Raw genomic sequence first — 22,847 nt, forward strand, 5'->3', positions numbered from 1 at the left:
TGCTTTTATTTTTAATTTATCTTACTGTATATATTATTAAGATGCCACGAACTGGCAAACCCAAAAAAGGTGACTTGACTCCTCACCTGTTGGCATTGTCTTGCAGGGAGGCATGAAGTCCTTTGAGGCGGGTGCTAGCCATGTGGCTGAGCAGCTGAGTGAACTTGGTTTGCCACTCACTGCAGAGCTTCGCCAAGGAGGACTTGAGTGGTGAACAATCCAGCATGACAAACCGGATGTTCAACACAGTCTCTTCCTCTTGAACACTGGAGGCCTTTTCTGTGTACCTGGGAGTGAACAACGACACAGTAAGACAGAAGAGGGAGATTACGGCAGATGTACGCTTCATTACTAACAACATTTAAAACATGTCTTATGAACAAATGAGACAAACGTTCACTTGGGAAAACCGATAAAGACAAACACAACTAGAATGTACTCCAATGCTTTTGCAGCAAAATGTATCAAACGGTTGATAGAAACTTCCTAAACAAGTCAATTGAAGAATGATGCCTGCCTGTGTATATCTGCATCAATAGTAGTGACTCGTAGGTTTTCTGTGTGGTAGCTTTGTATAAAGGAGTCCTGGTTGTTCTCCCAGATATCCCTGTATTTGTCCCAGGTCTTCAGATAGGCCTGCAGGTGGCTGGCATTGGCTGTCATCCCTGTGGCAACTGCAGCCTGCATCTTCTTTATCTCTTCGTCTTGCTCTGAAGGATCGAAGAGGACCGGGGTGACGACGGGGACAAGAGCACAATCACAGACAGACACAACCGCTCAGTAATCGGTCAGCTCAGCACTCTTTCTTGGAAAATGTTGATTCTCTGAGGAAAAACTGGCTATGTGAAATGAAAGAAAAATAAATAAAAGAAAATATAAGAAATGTTCTAACCTATGGTGATGTATATAGGATTCCCCTGGGGTCGTTTGCAGGACAGAACTTCAGGCAGTCGTTTAAATTCTGAGATGGTGTTGATGAGCTGAGGCATAATGTTCACTATCTGAGCAAGCCTTCTGAGCGTCGGGGAGAACTCGACCTGTCAGACACACACAGACACACACACAACATACAACACACACACACACACTTTTACCCAAGACATCAATTTGCCAGACAAGATTGCTTCAGAATATGAGTGCGGCATGTGCACCTGCGTTGAGTTTATTGTCACAGTCGCAGGTTGTAATTTGACCTAATCATTGATTGCTGCATGTGTGCATACTGTATGTTTGTGTTCTAAGCCGTTTGGACATATAGCTACACTTCCATGCTATCATACGGTAAACGGTATGGCTGTCCTGTCTACTGTAACTCCCTATCTTTTGGTATTAACGCCTCAAGCTATATTACAGAACTTCTGTCCTCATACAGAACCTGTAGGCACTTCAGACAGATCAAGGCCTGCAAACCATCACACGATGTTGTCGAAAACTGAGACAGAGCCTTCTCAGTGGCAGCCCCGAGACTGTTGAAAATATAAGAATGGCCCAATCTATTGAATCATCTAAAATGTGTCTGAAGACAAACTTTTACTCTCTTGCCAACCCCTGTAATGATTCTTGACATGATTTTCATTTTACATTGATATGTATGAATGCCTGTATATATGTGTGCACTGTGTATGTATGCGTGTATTTAAGTACTTATGTCTTGTGATGATCTTTTTGCTTAATTATGTTTTGTTGTAAAGCACTTTGACACAAACCATGATTGTTTTTAAAGTGCTCTATAATTAAATGTGACCTTTACCTTAAACTAGCAGCACAATAAGACTAGTTCTCTTCTAAGTTTCCTACATCAGTGAGCACACGTCAGATCATGGGACACCATTTTGCCTTCTAAAGAGACATATCCCAACATATATGGCCATATTTTCTACTCATGATCTCCTTTGATTAAGAGAGGTTGAGGGTACCTTTGGTGTGGATTGGGGAGTTGCCAGGCGCAGTGCTACCAGGACTTTGAACAAGGGATTGGGTGATGTCTTGCTGTCTCCATTGATGGCCCTGGAAAGCTTCTTCATGGAGTGCTTGATGTTGCTCCTAAGAGCTTCCTCTACCATGTGGTCCACCTTCTCTGTGTAGGACACCCAGTGCTCCTGGACCTTAAACACCATGTAAAACAATGTTCACACATGACATAGCAGTGCACATGTGGACTGTACACCTGTTATCAAATAAAAAATGCAAAAAGTTAATCACCTAAAGTAAGCAGAAAATAAAAATCTTATACATTTGAAAGATTTTGCACAATTTTCTAAAAGTGCAGGAACATCACTCAATCAATACCGAATGAAAAACAGAGCACAGACCTCAGGTCCATCGTTAGAGAAGGTGTTGTGGATGCGAGTCATAATATTAACAATATCCTGATGTGCTGAGCGCAGTATTTGGAGATGGCTTTGCTGGTGAGTCTTCTGGTCATCCTCAAAGTCCAGGTTTCTTAGAATTGCAACAGGACAAAACAACTAAGATTCAACCAACAAAGGAAAACAATGTGTATCACTTGGAACAAAGGTAGACTTAAGATGCAACCCATCTGCATCACTTCAGACAATGTCAAGACGTGGAGATGCTACCTCAATGAGCCGTCAGCAATATGGAAGCACTGGCCTCTTTAAATATCTGTGGGTTCTCTAGAGAATTAGCTCGGCTTCTGAACTAAAGGAAAGACAACATAGGCAAAAGCCACATGTCTCCACCGAGATATTAAAACAAGAAAAATAATATCTGCACAATTTATACTCTTTAATTTGTGTATTTACTGGATTAGGCATCCCATGCAATGAAGAAGTAATGGTTACCTGTAGATAGTCTTTCCATCCAGTCTAACCAGCAATGTTTCACTGATTTGGCGACAGAGGTTGGAGATGGACAGATTGGACACTTTGTATCCATCAACTATCACCTGGACCTAGAGCGTAACGAAGAGGAGAGAAGATGAGATGAGTTCTTCAGTGACTACGATCCAATAAGGTTTCTTACTGAACTAAGAATCGGCTCCACACCTGTTGAGGTTGAGTTACTTCTGTCCTGTTCTCTGGTCTGATGAGCTAATCTGTCAAAGCTGTGTCCATATTCACAACAAGAAACTGAACTTTTGCCAAAAAAAAACATTTCCCAGCCAACATTGAATCTGCACTTTAATCCAAATTCACCAATTCACCCACTTTTCTAACCCTCAGGCCGACACTGCCATCATTATGAATCTCAAAACAGTCAGTAAAAAAGTGTTAATACAGTAACTGTATACATGCCCGAATCAGTAAGGCGTGAACTCTGTGTAACAACCTTGTTAACATGCTGGAGACAGTCACGGATGAAGACGTTAGCAGCTCCTTTAGAGAACCACATGAGTTTGGTCAGCCCCGGCTGAATCTTCTTATCCATGTAATTAATCCGCTCACGGAACAGACCCATCTCGTCAGGAGAAAGCATTCCTATGACCCTGACACACACACACGCACACGCACACGCACACGCACACAGTCAGTACTACTGGACCACTGTTGAGAGTTTGGCAGTGTGTGTGTTTTCATTTTAAATACCCTGTTAAGTCTCATATTACCAGCTATGAACCAAAAATTCTAAAACTTGGTGAAAAAAATGTTTGATAGACTTAAACAAACACATCCGTATACGTGGTAGGCACAGAATCTTCCAAAAAATAAATGGAATTTGCATATAACCATACATCAGGCCCCTAATCTCAGAACTCATTTGCTCAGTGTTGCATGCATGTTTGTTCTGTGTGTGTGTGTGTGTGTGTCAGACCTGTTATAGTCCCCGATCAGCAGCAGTGCTCGCTCCCTCAGTCCTCGGAACTCCTCCTTGTCCTGGGAAATGTCAGACACACACTGGGGGATCTCACACTTTAGTCGATCCCAGTAGTGGATCTCAGAGAAAAGGTTCAACAGGTTGCTGGACAAGAAAACACACAACAACAAAAAACCCACACAAAGTAAATAATGAGCACATGTATGTGTCATGTATGAATTTGTGTAGAATAGTTTAGTTTCAACATGAATATAATGTGTAAGAGCATTACTAACGGAGAGTGTATTTATACCTCCTGTTTGGGCATGGATGTAAAGCTGACACACTAAGTATTGGTGTGGGTTTGTGTGTGTCACAAGTACACAGCAAACAGTACTAAGGTGAGTCTGTGAACGTATACTTTAATGGGAATGTCTTGTGTCTCTTGTGTGTAAATTGTGTTCGTGTCACACACTTGTCAAAGTTGATGTCAAGCTTGGCGTTCTTGTCCTTGCAGCGCAGCATGAGCGGCTGCTCCAGTCTCTTGAGGTACTGTCCATCCAGGTTCTGGCTCCACCCGCTGAAGTCCTTCCTCACCATCTCATCCAAGACCTGAACCATCTGGCCATTGTTGAAAAGCACCTGCTTGTGGCTGTATGAATCATGCATGAAGTGGGCCTTCTGAAGCACCTGAGGGGAAGAAAAGGAGACAAATGAGAAAGAAGTCAAGGAAGGAGCTGCAGACGGAGGATTCAGTTCAGACCATGAAAACCATCTGTTTACAGTCAACATACGGCTCAAATGCAACCAAAGCTGAATCTTTGCACACTGCTTATGTAATAGAGTGAAGTAACTGGTGAGTACCAGGAGTAAAACGAATAGATCACTGAGTAGTCTAATGGACTCACCTCCATAGGCCTCACTAAGCGATGTTTGAGGCCCCTCACCCAGTGGGCCTTGCCTGCCACACAGGGCATATGGTGAGGAGAAGACCTTGTCCTCTGGTTCAGCTCCTTGTTGACCATTTTGAGCTCCTTGTGAAAGATGTTGTAAACTTCCTCCATCTTCTCTTCTGTGGTACGCTTAATGGCCTGGGATGGAGAAGATTGGATGGAAATGAATGAGTAAATGAATTGTACAAGAATAGAGTAGGGAAAGAAAAGAAGACCGGTGAGAGACTGACCCCCACACTGCTGCCAATAGTATGGGTTAAATACAGTCTAAATATCACTGTGTGTGCTGTGCTGTGTGCGTATGTGTGTGACGATAAAAGGTTGATTCAATTCGAATCATCCATTTAGTCATTTAGTTACTGAATGCAACTTAAACTAAGAGCTAAGAGAAATCTGTGGTTTCTGAGCTCTAAATAAAACATAACAAAGATGAACCAACACCAAGTCTTTTTGCTCTCAGTGCATTAAAGTGATAGAAGAGGCAGTTTTCTATCATTTACTTTAGTGTGGGTTAGTCATAGCAAACCGAAGAGACCGCAGGCATCCAACAATCACCCTATAATGCTATATGAACTGTAAAGGTTTCAAAAATAACAGGGGAGATATAGTGTTAAATTCAATAATGCATGTTTAGTGGTGTAAAAGCAAATTGAGTGAATGTGTGTGTGTGTGTTTGTGAGATACACACCTCACGAGTAGACATCGGTCTAAAAATGTCCAGAAGCCGAACTCCTTCCTCCGCTGTGTTCACCGTCTTAAACAGTGAACTGATCAGGTTCTGCATCTGCATTTCCATATTCTTTACCAATGCGCGGAAGCTGAGTGTACACACACACACACACACACACACACACACACACACACACACACACACACACACACACACACACACACACACACACACACACACACACACACACACGATGATCAGATGATACATACTGATTCTGTATTCCTCCTACAAATAAAGTATTCAGCCTCTCTTCCAGCTTGCACCATCATCGCCCCTGGTCATAAAAATTGCACCAATGGTCATGCCCATTTGTCTCTGCGCCCAGACATTTTGCTTACGTTTGCCGCCTATACTTTCATACTATTATACACAGTCTTAGTTTGAATGTTTAAAAAAGCAATAGACCTACTTGTTGAATTCAGTGGACCATGTGGTGCTCTGAACATCAAGGACGCCCTTGTCTAGAGCGTGCAGGTTCTTCAGGCCATGGTGGAAGTTGCCCTCTATCTCCAGGAGGGAGCGGGTGAACTCTGGTCCCTGGCAGCCGCTGAAGCATGGCAGGGCCCTCTGCTGACCATCCTCCCAACGGGCAAACTGATACTGGCAGTCACATACCTGAGAGAAAGCAAGAGAAAATAATATCTCAAATAGCAAACAATACATACATACAAAAATACATTTTGTGAAATGACTGTACGATTTGAAAATGAAAGCGGCATCCAAGTCATTTGTAAACTTCTGCTCGACAATGCTGTGTCATCTCTTCAGTATTGTTCTTTTCAACATTTCAAAGCATTTATTTATCAAGTTGTAGTGTGCAGATGTGTTTCCGTACATGTGTTAATGTTTGCACGTGTGAGTGAGGGAAAATTCACCTCAAGCAGCTCTCTGAACCTCTGAATGAAAACATCAATCACTACAAAAATGCTGGTTTGGTCCAGGACCCAGCCTTTTGTAGAGTACCTGACGTATAAGCAGAGAGGGAATAGGAGAGAGACAAAGAGGAGGATAAAGAAAGGGGGGATGGGGTGGAGAGTCAGAAACAGTCAGGTGATCATCAGTATTTTGGAACTGGGTCTAGAGCGGTCACTGAAGCCTTTAATAATATGCAACACATATCTGGAGTAAACTTCCAGAGAATCTGAGGACATCTCTGCCATGAACTCTTTCAAATCAAAGCTTTTCTGTCTGACTTAATCCCATGTCAGAATAAAAAAATAAATCCTGTTCCGTCCCAGTCCCGGAAGAACAACTCCCTTCTCATCTCATTCCCGTTTTTATTCATATTAGAACTGCATATTCATAAGATATAGAGATGCACCGATTGCAATTTTCTTTCTTAGTAAAAACTATTATTGACAACATACAAAAACATTTGCATAATTTTTCTTTAATGGAAATTCAGTTGTATGTTTAACCATATAAGAGAAGAATCAGAGAAAATGTCTCTATTGTGTATGTAGTCAACGATCTCATGCAAAGGCGTGTGAATTATATTAACTCTTGCAACATGTGGCGGCCTTCTGCCTGCCCCACACTTACTGACGGAGCAAGAGAGGAAGAGAGGGACAGAAGAGTCGGTCACTGCGATTTGCAACAGAGTGTGTGTGGCTGTGACAATAGTCGGTTACTGGCTGCGCCGCTGTGCGCCACAGAAACCATTGTGCGGTGCATGAATGTAAATTTGAAAAGCACAGAATCGGCTATATCTGAGACTGATCGGCCAGACCAGTGCATCTCTACTGACCTATTGTTATTATCATTTTTCTTTTCTTGTTCTAGTCACGTGATAGTGGCTTGCATTGCTGAAAAAATGTCAGCCTCTAACCCAGATGACAGTGTGTTGAGTCCCCACACATGTGAGATTGTTCTTACTGGTGGTGAATCTGTGAGGCTTGCAGGTAAATGTCCTTCCAGGACAAGCAGCACTGGATACAGTCGCTGAGGTTCTGCTTGCTGGATGACACAAAGCCCTCAAAGATCCTGTCCAGAGAGATGCTTTGGAAGCACAGGCGGATGATCTCATTACTCATCTGCAACACAGCAAAATGCAAACACTTAACAAGTCACTTCTACATGAAACCTACATAACTACATTGTAAATGATTTGTTTGAGTCTGCATATTGTTTGTTGTAAGTTTTCCTAATGTCCTTTTAGCAGCCAGCAAATACTTCTTCATCAGGCCAAGAGGGTTAATATTTTCTTTCCACAACAAAACAGCCCAGTCAAAATGTAATGTTGTTACATGATGTTGCTTTTAAACGACAGCTCAGAGGCAAGGCTGTGTTGTGAAAAGCCTGTTGCCTCAACTCCTCAAGTTGTACTTGCCCGTTTACAAATTGCTTTATTTATTAGCAGTTATCAAATGACAACAAATGCAATTGTCATGTTAAATCTTTATTCAAGTAAATTAATCTGGATTTTGGCCCACTTCCTCTAACACCACCCAACTATACTGCACTCCTGTTTCAAGGATAATTTACATGCTCACTTGCGCTTCAGCTTATAAACTTTGTCTTCACCCTCCACCGATCGGTACTCTCAACAGAGCTGAGAAGGAAGCAAGATAGCTCACTCCTCAGCTACTTCCATCAGGAACAAACAATGTGTTTAATTCTTTTTTACTACTTTCCTGATCAGGCAAGTGAGCCCTGGAGCACCACAGCAGAAGTGCTTGTGCTGTCAGATCACTGCAGCAACAATGCACACACACACTTACAAAATAATTAGACCCATTGCTTTAGAGAGAGCGAGACCAATGTGTCTGCAGAGCTGGCAATTGAAATGAAAAGAGCCAGCTCTTTAGGTGCATTGACAAAATCCAACTGGAGAACTGATCTACAACTTTAAGGACATTCTGACAGTGAAAGGTTATCTGTTACTGTTGCTCCACTGACTCATCTGTGGAATACATGATTGCTTGTGTAAAGGACCATGAGGTAGCACACGTTTTAATTATCTACAAAATAGCGGTTCCAAATATGAAGTGTGTATGTACTGTATGATCACATGGTGTATGAGTGTGAGAGGAATGAAAATAACAGAGAGACAGAGCAAGCAAAGAAAGCTGGTGTGAGAACACTACGCCCAAATTACTTGGATGCAGAATAATGCAGGTACCTTGCGGAAAAGACCAGTGATCCTCTCGCTGTTGTTGTAGTGGTTGGAGTTGACCCAGATGATGCGAATGAGACTCACGATGTGTCGCAGCTTAGGAGCTACTTGGCTAGGCTTGAGCTGGGCAAACTCTTCACATGGCTCCTTCAGTATGAACAGGTAGGACAAGTTTGATTGGGCCTGCAGAGAGCATTCCTAGGCAACACACACACACACACACAAAGGAGAAGTGATTAGTTAGTAATGTTCCTGCTGTAATGTTGCAATAATGAGCAGCACCAGCGAGCAGAGCTCTAGTCCGTGAGTAAGGAAGGATTGATGAAGACATGATTCTGGACTTCAGACTTGTAGTACCTGTATTTCTTTGGCCAGTTTGCAGAATCGCTGTACATAGAGAGACTTGGAGAGCTGCAAGATGTTCTGGATGAGCCTGACCCCTGGCTTTTGTAGCTGCTGGGTGATGTTCAACAGCTTGGCAGAGCGACTTTTCCAGAAAGCTATCTCCTGAAGCGGGCCACAGTTGTCCCTCATCTTCATTATTTCTTGGGCATTCAGTAGCTCCTTGATCTTATCCGTCCAGTGGATCATAACAACTAATAACAGGAAGAAGTGTAAGAACAGGGAAATAGAGGTAGGGATATTTGTTTATGTTTGTTTTTCCTCATAAGCCTGTGGCTGTTTGACCTTTCCTGTCACATTTCCTTTCTTTTTCTTGATTTTTATAATCTGATATGTGTGCAAATAAAATAAATAGACAGACAGACAAGAAAGACAAAGAGTCAGAATAAGAACAAAACAGAAGGACAAAGGGAGCAAGGAAGAGCAACGTTTGGAAAGATGTGAAAGCCACTAAGTTTGACGAAGGAAATGCTGAAATAAAAGCATGGATTTGAGGATAGAACCAAGTCGAAGGGGAAGTTGATAAAGAAAGACGATGGGTGGACAAAGAGCAGAATACAAAAAAAACAATGAACGGATTAGACTCTGATTCTGAAACAGAAAGAAATTGCAATTTCAATGTTGTTTTGAACAGAAACTCACCAAAGGTCTATGAGAGTCTAAGAGTTCACACTCATAGACTTTTGGTGAGTTTCTATCTAAGACTTAGACAGTGACCCCACAGTGACAGATTGAAAAAGAAAAACACGCCAACCACCCAAACATACACATGTACAGAACTTACTCTCCATTCTGTGTACCAGCTTCTCGTCTTTGCTGGCCTCCAAAGGGCTGCACTGTAGGCCTTCCATCGGGATGTATAGAACTGTGTTGCCCACCTTCTTATACACATCATCTGTTCAAAAATAAAATAGTATACAATATTACACTGGAGCACATGTGGTTCTGTGACAATTTCAGAAAGTCATGTTTGCCATGCTGTGAACACTGCACCAATTGACTCGATGATTTCTACCACACCATCCTATCATAGAGTGCAACCTCTGTACCAGGACCTAGTAAACCTTTATTTCTGCAGCCAGTGGAAGCTATATACTGTATGCTTATAGTTCACTAATATTAGAAAGCAGAAGATCTGTGTGATGTTAGATGGCTGCTCATAGTAAATGCCCTTTATTAGTAGGAAAAGTGTGAAAAAGAAGTGAAGCTTAAACAAATGTAGGGGGTCATGTATTATTTCACAATGCGTCTTTTTGCATTGGCATAGCGTGAAAGATGTGTAGAAATAGAAGTGTTTCTGTTATGTGAGACAGGGAGTGAGGGACGTCTAAAACTCTTCAAAGGCGCTTTACAAACACTGCCAGTGTCGATTGCTCATTTAAGACGTATTGTATGGAGGAGACAAGCCTCAATGTCAATTCAAAGTGAGGAAGGCAAGGATAACACCCTTACAGGAGTCAAGAAATGTTTTAGAATTACTACCTTTCGAGGTGTCGTGAACAGTGAATGATCTCTCTCTCTCTCTCTCTTTTCCTCTGAGGTACTCACCTGTGAGGCTGGCAAGATAGCAGTGCATGTTTTTGGTATAGTTATCCTTGATGCACCTGTAGGTGCTGAGGGCAACAGGAGGGGCATGCAAACAGGTCATGTCATGAAGCAGCCTCAGGATGGTGTCCCCTCGCACTGTGCCAAACTGTACGGCCGTATCAAAGGTCTCTGCTGTGATTAGGGTTCCTGGCATGCGGCAAAAATAGGACAGCTGCTGTACCACCTGTCCCAATAAAAGAGGGTGGTGAGGAGAGATGAAGAAAATGTCAAATGAAACATACTGTACAGGAGAAGAGAGCGCTTCAGCTCTTCAGACAACGTGGACAATGATGCTTTTTAGGAATGTCAACAAAGGCATTCAAACACTCAAAACTCTCTGACAGGATTGTGCAAGTATCTGGATATTAAACTATATAATTAAAATTGATAAAGTATTAAAATTGGGAAGGAAAGTGTGCTTTACCGGTAAAGGCATGGCGTACTTCACTCGCAGCCTGACGTGGTTGTCCATGTAGACCACCATGGTTGTGATAGATGTGTCCACAATAAATTGATCCAAAGCCAGCTCATTCTCCTCTATCCACAACTCTCTGGTTACACCAGAAAGAGCCACACACCGGATAAACAACTTCCATGGAGAGAGATGAAAGGAGGGTGAAAAGGTGGTTATTTAGGGGGATTATTTCTGTCCAGACACCACAGAGATAGAAGAACAAAATACACATTACAATTAATGACCAGCTTTACCAGACGAATGGTCTTAGAGTATTCCTCATCCATTTTTTTTTTTAAAGCTTCCAGCTCGAAGCTTTCTTCGTTCCCTGTGGTTATCAAAGAGCACACAAGAGACACACACAAGAAACGCTGAAATGCACTGACACACTAAAACGTCAATTCATAATTATAAACTGTAACATTTAACTCTCATTGTCCTGTTCTTTGCTGTTAAAAAGACTAAACTATGACGTTAGAGACAAAGAAGCTATTATCGGATTGTGTGTAACAAACTAGCTTAGTCTAGCTAACGTTAGCTCGCTAACTTTTAGCAACTAGTTTGCTTAACGTCAGTTTACCTTAATGACTTCTCCGGTAACAAGCGCAGCCGCTGATATACATGACAACTACCTTCAACTAAGTTCAATAACAACTGTATCCGTGTAAAATATTTAATAAAAAGTTATTCTTTGCGTTAGCTACGTTACTTTTCTTTTACGTGTTCCTCCTTTGCCAACCCTTCAGTCAAACCGGCGGTTTGCGTGTACATGTCTCCATGGAAACGTTTGGTTGCCTGGGTAACCCTGGAGTACAGTTGGGCATGACACGAGCACGTTCACGAGGTATGTGGAGTTTTTAACTTTTCAACCATTTCCGAGCAACATCTTGATAATGTGGGAGAAGTGCCATCTTTAGTACTGTATTAGTTTGCTGTAGGTCTTTATTATGAGGTCGACAGCTGGTGCTATAGTTATATCCCCGCCATACGAGCAACGGCATTTAATTAGTTTAATATGATATAATATACCCTACTATAATATGACAGACATGTGACTCAAGTAATGTAGTCCAAGTCTCAAGCAAGTCCCAAGTCAAGTTACAGGTGAAGAATAAAGACAAGGTATTAGTAGCCTACCGGTCTAATAATGTTATTTCTAACCTAATCAAAAAGTATGACAATGAATTGAATTTGTATCATAATTATTGATATTCAGTGAAATAAATGTAATCAAACATAAAATATTTAATTAAACTGAAAACATCAAATGAACACAGGTCATTTGACTCGTTGTTTCTCTAGTCAAGTCAAGGCTCAAGTTATTTATTTACTGTCAATTCAAGTTGCATGTCATCAAAACATTGGTTCGAGTCAAATCAAGTCCAAGTCATGACTCAAGTCCACATCTCTGTAATATAATATAACAGTTTAGGTCAATATATAGCCTCTCATAAGACCAACACAAAGTGGGATATCTCTTTACCTCGATGCAGATCAAATGAACTACAGCGGCACATCATTTGTATCATTTGTATAAGGACATGTTTGAGGTCTCCAATTTGTTCAAAATCCTTCTTCAGCGTATTTGCTTTCTTATTAGGGCCTACTTAGTTATTTACTTTATCAGGAAGACCAATTTGAAAGTTCTGGAAATAGGATTAGAAGCCTATTAACATTACACTTGATGGGTTATTGTTGTTCAGGAATCCTTCAATATTGATTTTTATATAGAAATGCACCACATAAACACTTTAATAATGTTTTCAATATCAATCAGGGAAAACATATGTTAGTTATACATTCTTAAAAACAAAAATCTTCTATTTAAATCCGTTAAATCTTTTAAATTGCAGAACTTTCTTCTGTTATCTTTCTGCAGTCTTTCAATCTAAACTTTTTCCAAATATCTGTCCTGGGTCGCCATCCAGTGGCAGAACGACTGTGTTGTGCTGCAGGGACACAAGGGTAAAGAAGTGTGGAGGAAAACAATGTAACTTCACCATAACTGTACATTTCATCTCGCAACACCAAACCATTATTTTATTCAGTTACATATTTTATGCCTATGTATTAATCTTATGATATCTTCAATAAGAAAACTTCCACTTCCTTCAAGACTATGAGTTTATCTTTTACAGAGGTACTGTACTAAAATCTGCAAAGCTCCTTTCCCAGCCACGGATGACGCAGCTCCATAAAAGCCTTCTACCAAAATAATTATCATGAAACCTCATTCAACATCTATAACGCGTTTAGGTGCGGGGAGCACTGTACACGCAGATAGATCACAGCCCAGGCTGAGAAAATGTTGATGTGCTCGCCCATGGGCAATGCCTGACGGATAGACTCATCACTGATCCTGCATCTCTGCGCAGTCATATCTAAATGATTGCACAGCTCCATTTGAAAGGGAAAACCAAAATGGGACATCGACAGGCTGGTAACCACCTTGGGTGCAAACAAAATTACGATTTGTATGACATTTTCTTTTCTTTTATTAGACATGAAAGTTAATTATTGGCCCATTACACATCTAAAATGTTTCTACACCGCATTTACAATCTAGTTTATTTCAGATGAAGCTTTTATCTATGAAAGAAAACACCTCCCAAGTCTTACATTTTTGTTACCACCCAACCAGAGACCACCCCACACACACACACACACACACACACATCACAGGTTTGATAAAGAGGCTCTTAAACCCTGAGGAAGTTCGTGTTTGGTCTTTCAGGGGGACAATCCTTAAGTCTGAATACAACCTTGAGCTCAGCCCTCCCCCCCTCTGTCCCCCTCTCTCATTACTGGACCATTCTTCCTCCCGGCTCACTTTCTCCAGGGTCCTTCTCTTGTTTTTCTCTCCCTCCCTTTCAGGAGTTTGGGCTGAGTCCTTTCCAGTGGGGAAGTCCGGGCCTTCTCTCACAGCGCTGACCGACTCCAAACGTCTTGTGTGTAAAGCTTCATTAGAATTCATTTGTTTGAATAGGTTCATTTCTCCTTCAGTCGCTCTGTCCTCTTCTACAGCCTGGGGGAAATGCATATCAGCATAAAAACATTCTTTACCTCACCTTGATTAACTGCATTGTTTGCATGTGTGTGTTGTGACTGTGTGAACGTTTCTGTGTATCTAGGTGTGTCAAATCAACAGGACAGGTGCACAAGCATATTAAATGCAAACACATGCATACAGTACATGTATCGATAAGAGAAATACAAGCACCTGTGTATGCAATACAGCTGAAGTCATGCAATATAACTACCACGCACGCACGCAAAATGGCCAGAGACAGAGAGGCAGGCAGGCCAAAATTAAAGCCATGAGTCTGTGAGCTCACAACTAATGACAGGCTGCCATGCCAAGGAGGGGCGGAGAAGAGAGGGATGGAGGGATAAATAAGGACAGAGAGTCTACGAGGGGCTGTTGTTGCTGCTTAGACTAGATGAGTCGAGACCGGAGATATACAGCATCACTTAGTAAAATGAGAAAAGATGGGGGGGATAATGAGAGCCGCAAATAGAAATACATTGAAAAAAGAGACAGAGTAACAGAGAGTTGTCTAGTTTATAAGTGGCCCATAGAATAGAGAAGCTCAGCTGGAGGCAGCAGCCCTAATAGCTGTCCAATATTGCTATAAGAAGAAATACAGACACAGACACACACCCACCCACACCCACACCCACACACACACAGTACATCCAGCAGTAATAAGCCGCTGGCTAGAGCACAATGAGCCCAGGGTCTTTTTAGGAAAGTGGAGCAGGCCTTGGAAGGTTTACTTTTCTTATTACACTACGATTAGTCCACAGACAGTGGCTTTGTTCTGCCACTGAGGACCAAGGTATGTTCCACCTGATGAACAGCTACTCACAGATACACACACACAGACGTGCATACAGACACAAACACACACACACACACACACATATATATATATATCTCAGCATACATGCTTTAATGCACAGTCCATAATAAGGACAGAATCTTGAAGGCACTTGAAGAAAAGCACAAACTGCCCTGCATGACCCCTGCTCAGTGGACACACGCTTTTTACTGAGTCATACTATACACACACACACACACATTTGTAGCAAGAATCTTTTCTAGCCCCTTGACCCAGGCTGACAGCACCCTGTGTTCTCTCCCCACTGTAAAGAGAGCTCCAGTGATAATGAACCCAGAATGAAGTGTGCAGACAGAATCACGGCTGGAATGCTGCCAGAGCCCCATCGCAGTGTGTATGTGTGTGTGTGTGTGTGTGTGTGTGTGTGTGTGTGTGTGTGTGTGTGTGTGTGTGTGTGTGTGTGTGTGTATGGTTGAACAGGGGAGAACAATAAGTGTGTGTCTTTGCAGCCAGGCAGGGTGATGAATAAATGCACCTTTAATAACAGAGCAGTGAGTCAGTACAGACAGGCCTGCAGCTGTTTGACTGGCTGAAGGGAGCAAAGTAGATTAGTGTTGATGAATCACAAAGATCGATACAGAATATTTAAGAATACGAAAAGAAGGAAGGTATCAAGTAAAGGAGTAGTATCAGTATGGGAAGGAGAGAATTACACAAGAATGAATTCATTAGAAGACTTAATAGAACAGGCTTTGAAAGATGATGTTAGAGGAGTGTGCCCATGCTCTGTGTGAGTGTTTGTTTGTAGTGAGGGGATGGCACCTTCTCCCACTGTGTTGATACACGGGAGTCATAGATTCAGTGAAACCAAACTGGATGGCATCACCACTAAGCCTTTCATCCCTTTTCAGCTCCACCAGAGACAAACTAACACACACACACACACACACACACACAACGTTTCATCTGTCAATCTGTCCTCTTAACTTTTATTTAAAATAGAAATTTGGTTGCCACCACGTCTAATCTGGATCTACAGGAATTGTTCAGCGATTCGTTAATGTTTTTTGGAATAAAGGAAAAAGTGAAAGCAGAAATGGGGCATACGCTCTGAGGCACTCTAACTGTTGGCAGTTCTCAGGGACAAATTCACAAATCCAACATCATTCCCAATTTCCTGTATTATTAATAATGTTTACTTTAATTATCGTAAAACAGCCCTTTGAGTATTCCATCAATCCTCAGATCTTATCTTATTTAACAGCAGGAGACAAACATAAGGACCACTTTAAAATATTTTTAATTTAGACTTAAATAAATACACAAATATATATTTGCAATTTGATATTGGCCACAGACACCCTTTCTGCTGTTAAAAGGAGCAACTAAACTGGTATCACACCTGGTAGAGTGGGGAGGTAGAGTTCAAATCAAGGCCACTCTCTCTGTCCCTTTCATCAAATAAAAGCATAAAGAAAAGAGAAGGTAAAGCTGAGACAGTATGAAGGTTAAGAACCTCTGCATGGGGGTACAAAAGGCACAGATCTCTAAATCCTCCTCGGACAAAAGAGCAAGTAAGCAGCAAATACACAAAACATTTGTGGACGACATTAATACAGTTTTGGATCTAGACATCCGTTCATCCGTATGACTGAGAATCTTCACATTAAGGTTATTTTCTATTTTGTTGTGGTATGTGAATAACTAGTTGCCATGGTTCCATCTAAATATTATGGTGTGCATTATGAAGTGTTTTTTTTTTGTGTTTTAGGAGCTGAGTTGTTCATACGGCTTCACACTGTAATTATACGACGGCATGAACAAAACAATCCTGAAGACCTCAACTCATCTGGCTATTTGTAAATAAGAAAATAGCATTTAATCTGCTCTACCACCAGCCTTAAATCTTTTGAGAGTGGATGGTTGAAAATAAAGTGAGGGGACACGGATGCCTATGTGCATTGGTGTAAATGATTGAATGAAAAAAAAGCAATGATTAAGTGTTCCTGTCAGTGTTCATCAGGTCGATTCTGTGTCTATATTTCCCAGGCTGTAATGCTGTGACAGTCCACTTGGTGGTGCTGACACTCTGCGACCACAAGGAGCTTCAGCAGGGATTAGAAGTGCACCTCTGTCAGCTGTTGTGCAGCCGCAGTGCGCTTCCCCAGAATTATTTTCTTTCTACGTCAGTGGACTGTATGCATTTGGACACAAATACATCATTTATTTGTTCAAACTGAAGCAGTGTACATTTTACCAGGGTATTTATATTGTAGCATAGTGGAGGATAAGTTTAGATTTCTTTCTGTCTACTGCTTGTAGTATCACATAAATATACAAATAACATTTCTCCCATATGCATATACATATTTCTGCTGTGGCAGAAAAACAAGGTGTGTCTGTGTGTGTCTTACTTGAAGAAGGGCTGGTTTACAGCAGCGTCACAGAAGTAGTCATTGATGTATGTGGTTACAAGACGTCTGTCCCAGTCATCTGCTACATGACCTCCATAGTTGACCCCAGCAATGAGGTACTTCAGAGTATCTCTACAGACTCTCACTCACCTAGGGGGGGGGGGGGGGGGGGGGGGGGGGGGGGGGGGGCATCAGGACGATGAGCTTAACACACTGACTGATTCAGATCAAGAAGTAAAGCAAGAAGTACAAATTCTGTGCTGCAGAAAGTAGAAAGAATCAGTAAAGATACAATGGAGAAGAAGACATTATAACAATAGGATTTAGTCTCATACATTTGAACTAGATTGTCATTATCCATTAGTCTAACTGGCCCTCACTCTGACAGGCTATCAAATAGCCTTTCTGCTTGAGATAAGACGACAGTATGTGGTGTTTTAGAGCAGCCACGCATAAATTGTAATCAATCATCACCACCATAACCACAACCACATCGTAGTCATTGCCAGTCAGTCATTGAGCGGTTCCACCAACATCTTCACTGCGTTGACGTCCATCTGATGGGCAGATATGCCAATAACTGTCACTGTTTACTTCAGTATCTGATGAGGCTCTGACCTCAGAATCGTTGATGCCATAGATAGACAATGTCCCAGACCAGCCGTAAAAACGTTTTCCCTTCACGTCAGCGGTGTTCATTTGTGTTGGCTTTCACAACCTGACGGTGATGCCGTGGGCAGAGCTATGTTTGGCATAGCTTTTCTGTCTTCCATAAATATGTATATGTTTCAATATAAATATGTTCATATTGGTTTTTATGGACCTCAAGCCAATATAATCACATGCAGCTATAATAGTCTGTGGACACTTTAAAAAGGGCTTTTGCACCTTTAGCTGATCCAGAAGATGTCCAACTCAGGTATCCAGCAGAGAGAGAGGTGACTGGTCTTTGCATGGACAGCTCCTGGTGCTGAAACAATGTTTAATACATAGCAGACGGAGAGCAGATTTAAAATACTGACAGGACACACGGGAGAGCAGGAGAGAGGCATGACATGCAACAAAGGTCAGTAACCAGGATCAAACCAGGGCTGTTGCTTTGATAAGTTAAGTGTCTGAACCTCTGGGACACCTGCCTATGTTCTTGCACATTTTTAGTAACATGACAGTGTTAGTAAGTGCTGGCTTTGGCTGACATCAGGCTTAATGAGAGACATAATGAATCAATCAAGTGCAGCATGTACAGTAAATGACATGGTGTAAGGAGCCATGCCTTGTTTTATACATCTAGACATTTTCTTGTGCAAAAGCAGAGCAATGGGAATAATTAAAAAGAAACCAGTGAGCAACTGGCTCTTTGCTGGACCATCCCTGGCCTCACAGACATGACAGGAAAAGTAAGGAATAGGTACGTGTAGTGTATGGTTTTAATGGGATGACCATTAGGTCACGTTGTATACATAAGCATGTTTTATTAAATCAGTTTACAATCAATGTTGCGTTACAACTCACAGAAAGCTTGTGTTCCATTAGTACCCAGGGCGTTAGGACTGTTATGCATCTCAGGCAAAGAAGAGGGAGGACATGGAAGGGTGAAAATGAATCAAAGGAAAGACAATAAAAATTGACTTCACCAAACAAACACATTGCTTGATGTATAACAGTGACATTTCCCTAGTTGCAGAGAAGCGTGTCTGAAAGGCAACAAACCATAGAAGCTGACAGTCAGGCCTCCACTGGTATAATAAATAGCTGCAAACCATGCTGATGAGCACGAGGGAGCAGGGGGACAGTGGGTCGATTTGGTGAGTGAAAGATTCATCTGAATAAACCAAATCAATCAAATATTCATAAAGTAGTTTGTGCACCTTGTCAAGCGCAAATGACACTGGAGCCGAAACGAAACACTTGTGGGAGAAACCCCCCCCCCCCCCCCCACTGCTAAGCAAGAGAACAGATCAGAGACAGAAGAGCAGGACGACAAAGCAAGAGATGGTGTCGTACTGTTCTTGACGCCCTCCTCTATCATGCTCTTGGCGATGGTACTTCTGTGCGGTCCAGAGCTGTGCTGCTGGGGATAGGACAGAGAGAGGAGTCAGCAAAGAAGGAAATAGAAAGTGAGAATAGATGACGTAACTCATTTGACACCTAATATTAACCCGGTGACAGGCTTTTTATTACAATCTAACAGAATTAGAGAACCGATGCATAAAACACTTGCTTAGTGATACAGTTCTCAATTTAAACAGCTGAGAATTACAGCACCATTGCCTTCGTCTCTGGTGGCCATTGTAGTCATCAAATAGGGGCTTATGGTGTAATGTGGGTGGGCTCAGTCAGACACTGAGAAACAGAGAAAGAGCCACATGGAGAGAGAAGAAGACAGAAGAAGCGACAGAGATAGATGGGAATACGGTTGACACTCACAGCTTGCAGAGCATTAGAGAGCGAGCGGCTCCACGAAGTGATAACAATAAACAATGAAGCGGTGACGTAGAAGGAGATGGGGTTCCTCTGCAGAGAGCTCTCAACATCTTCTGTAGCTTAATACAGCTAAGTCTCCCAATCGCCTCGAAGGAGGAGCAACAGCGTGGACGGAGGGCAGTTGAGAAATAAGAGGGGGAAATGGAGGGATGAGGTGATGTAAAGAAAAAGAGGGCAGGTGAGAAATTGCAGAGAAGAAACTAAGTGGAAGGGTCAGAGAATACATAATGTAATGAGGGTATGGAGAAAGAGAAATGGGTAAGAAAGTATGACTTATTGTATTCAAGTGTACATGTTTTCACTAATAATATATAAAGTCAAACCTTTATCAAAGTCGCTGAGTAAATACGAGTCATGAATCATGACCCTACATCATTAACTGAGCTAGATACAAACTAGACTGTAGACTAAGCGAAGTCGCCTTCAGCCATGAATAGATCCTCAGCTGTCATAAAAAGCAGAGGAGACAACATGTATTCAACATCACCAAGGTATAATATATACACACTGGCAGGGGAGCTGTTGTGTTAATCAAATCCTGGAAGCATACAGCTGTTCTCAATTGTCAAGCAAAGCCATGAAACTTTTCAGTGCACAGCAGGAAAGGCAACGACACACACAAGCTGCCTTTCTCAAACTCTCATACACCTGCCCTCACACCTGATTTCAACTTTAGTGTTGCTGCTGGGAAGAATAGTCTCGTTGCTGCAGTGAAAAAAAACAACGTCCAACACCACATACAAACCTGGTGGTAAAGGAAAGGTTCTTGGGGGAAACTGTTGGAGGGAAGTAGATCGAAATGAGGAAGTCTGGCAGCTTATCCAGCTTCATTATGTCCCAGCTCGTTGTCCATCTTAACTGCTTTATCAAGCATGAAGTAATCCCAACAATCCTGCGCAATTCAGTTCATCAGTAAGGAGACCAAACACACACTACATTCGTACAGCGTGAGTATAGCCCATTGAGAAATGGACTGGCAAAAAAAGTAAGTTATGGAAAGCTATCTTCTAATGGGACTTACTTTGGATAAAAAACATTGTGAATGAAGTATAACTTCTACACAGCTCTACATTTGCATTCACAACAGAATTCCCCTTTGGGGTATCAAGTGTGTTCCAAGCCTTTGAAAATAAAATGTTCGTCCTGTTGGATCATCTCAAATCAAATAGGATGAAAACAAGATGTTTATGTGTGTTCTTTGTTTTCTTACAAGCCCTCCTTGGAGGAGGAAGCTGGACTCATCCATGTTGAGTTGGCACACATCTGGAAGCTGAAGAGCAGCATGTGGCCTTCAAACACACCACGGCACGTGTACCTGTAAATACACACACACACACACACACACACACACACACACACACACACTGTTATTTACAGTAATGCCAAATAATTCCTATATGTACCCCAGGACAGTGTTTGCAACCCACATAACTATGTTAGTGTTCTCCTCTCATGAGTAACTGCATCATTTGACATTTTCAAATTTAAAGAAAAAACCCAAAGAAATCCCTCTTTGGTTGAAATGCTCACAATGAAGGGTAACCAGCAATGAAGGGTAACCAGAAATGAAGGGTAACCAGTAATGAAGGGTAACCAGCAATGAAGGGTAACCAGTAATGAAGGGTAACCAGTAATGAAGGGTAACCAGTAATGAAGGGTAACCAGCAATGAAGGGTAACCAGAAATGAAGGGTAACCAGTAATGAAGGGTAACCAGCAATGAAGGGTAACCAGCAATGAAGGGTAATCAGCGATGAAGGGTAACCAGTAATGAAGGGTAACCAGTAATGAAGGGTAACCAGCAATGAAGGGTAACCAGCAATGAAGGGTAACCAGCAATGAAGGGTAATCAGCGATGAAGGGTAACCAGTAATGAAGGGTAACCAGCAATGAAGGGTAACCAGCAATGAAGGGTAACCAGTAATGAAGGGTAACCAGCAATGAAGGGTAACCAGCAATGAAGGGTAACCAGCAATGAAGGGTAACCAGTAATGAAGGGTAACCAGTAATGAAGGGTAATCAGCAATGAAGGGTAACCAGTAATGAAGGGTAACCAGTAATGAAGGGTAACCAGTGATGAAGGGTAACCAGTAATGAAGGGTAACCAGTAATGAAGGGTAACCAGCAATGAAGGGTAATCAGTAATGAAGGGTAACCAGTAATGAAGGGTAATCAGTAATGAAGGGTAACCAGCAATGAAGGGTAACCAGTAATGAAGGGTAACCAATAATGAAGGGTAACCAGCAATGAAGGGTAATCAGTAATGAAGGGTAATCAGCAATGAAGGGTAACCAGCAATGAAGGGTAACCAGCAATGAAGGGTAACCAGTAATGAAAATTAACCAGTAATGAAGGGTAACCAGTAATGAAGGGTAACCAGTAATGAAGGGTAACCAGTAATGAAGGGTCCCCACGAGACAATTCTTCCCTTTAAGGGGACACAAGCCAAAAGGGTTGGGACTCAGAGTGTGTTCCTACCAAAGGCAGATTGTATTCAGCTTACTAAAGCTCCTAACATACACTGAACGGTCTGTAACTGTAAAGGCATATCTCACTGTGTTTTCAAGATCAAATGATACAAGTTATGCTCCACAGTTCTAAAGTTGTATCTGAAACTTCTTAATTTTAAACGACTCCTTTTCTCCCTACACAGTTCATAATTGCTGTAAAACGTCTGTATCAAAGACACAATCCTTCGCTGCTGCATGAAAACATGAGGATAATGTTTGTTACATTACAAAAGAAACAAACCCAAACCAGGGTGAAGTCACAGAACAGTATCCCTGAGCTTTGAGCCTGATACTAATAGGGCCTGCAGTGCTTCACCGTGGGTTGTTAGTTATTAGCACAGCCTAAGGTCTAATCATGGTGCTCTTTGTGGGTGCGAGTCCATACCGACAGTGCCAAAGCTTTTCCTGTAATGTTGAGGACACGCAGACTTAGAACAAAGTCAGAGGTAAAAGTTTGATCCCAGCAGAGAGCTTAGGAGAGGTTGAGTGAGGGGAAAGGAAGGAAGGCAGAGAAAGGGAACAAAGGGGAAGCAGCTAATAGTTTGGAGGATCGAGGAATAAAACATTTAGAGGGTAAAATAAGGTTCCTTCAGTCCAT

At 41.9% G+C, this 22,847-nt stretch overlaps 1 protein-coding gene across 1 annotated transcript in view; it reads right to left on the bottom strand.

The window, feature by feature from the left end:
- dnah2 (dynein, axonemal, heavy chain 2) overlaps positions 1–22,847 on the bottom strand; it is a 70,854-nt gene that overhangs the window by 41,936 nt on the left and 6,071 nt on the right. Inside the window, 20 exon segments of the mRNA XM_029455337.1 lie at positions 87–287; positions 518–710; positions 893–1,037; positions 1,917–2,105; positions 2,313–2,442; positions 2,805–2,914; positions 3,292–3,448; positions 3,775–3,921; positions 4,232–4,446; positions 4,665–4,847; positions 5,398–5,527; positions 5,852–6,057; positions 6,318–6,405; positions 7,318–7,475; positions 8,564–8,755; positions 8,915–9,153; positions 9,744–9,854; positions 10,508–10,730; positions 10,971–11,135; positions 11,255–11,328. Coding sequence (XP_029311197.1) covers positions 87–287; positions 518–710; positions 893–1,037; positions 1,917–2,105; positions 2,313–2,442; positions 2,805–2,914; positions 3,292–3,448; positions 3,775–3,921; positions 4,232–4,446; positions 4,665–4,847; positions 5,398–5,527; positions 5,852–6,057; positions 6,318–6,405; positions 7,318–7,475; positions 8,564–8,755; positions 8,915–9,153; positions 9,744–9,854; positions 10,508–10,730; positions 10,971–11,135; positions 11,255–11,328 — 3,256 coding nt within the window.

This window comes from Cottoperca gobio, chromosome 18 (genome assembly GCF_900634415.1).
Source record: "Cottoperca gobio chromosome 18, fCotGob3.1, whole genome shotgun sequence".
NCBI classification, from domain to species: domain Eukaryota; kingdom Metazoa; phylum Chordata; class Actinopteri; order Perciformes; family Bovichtidae; genus Cottoperca; species Cottoperca gobio.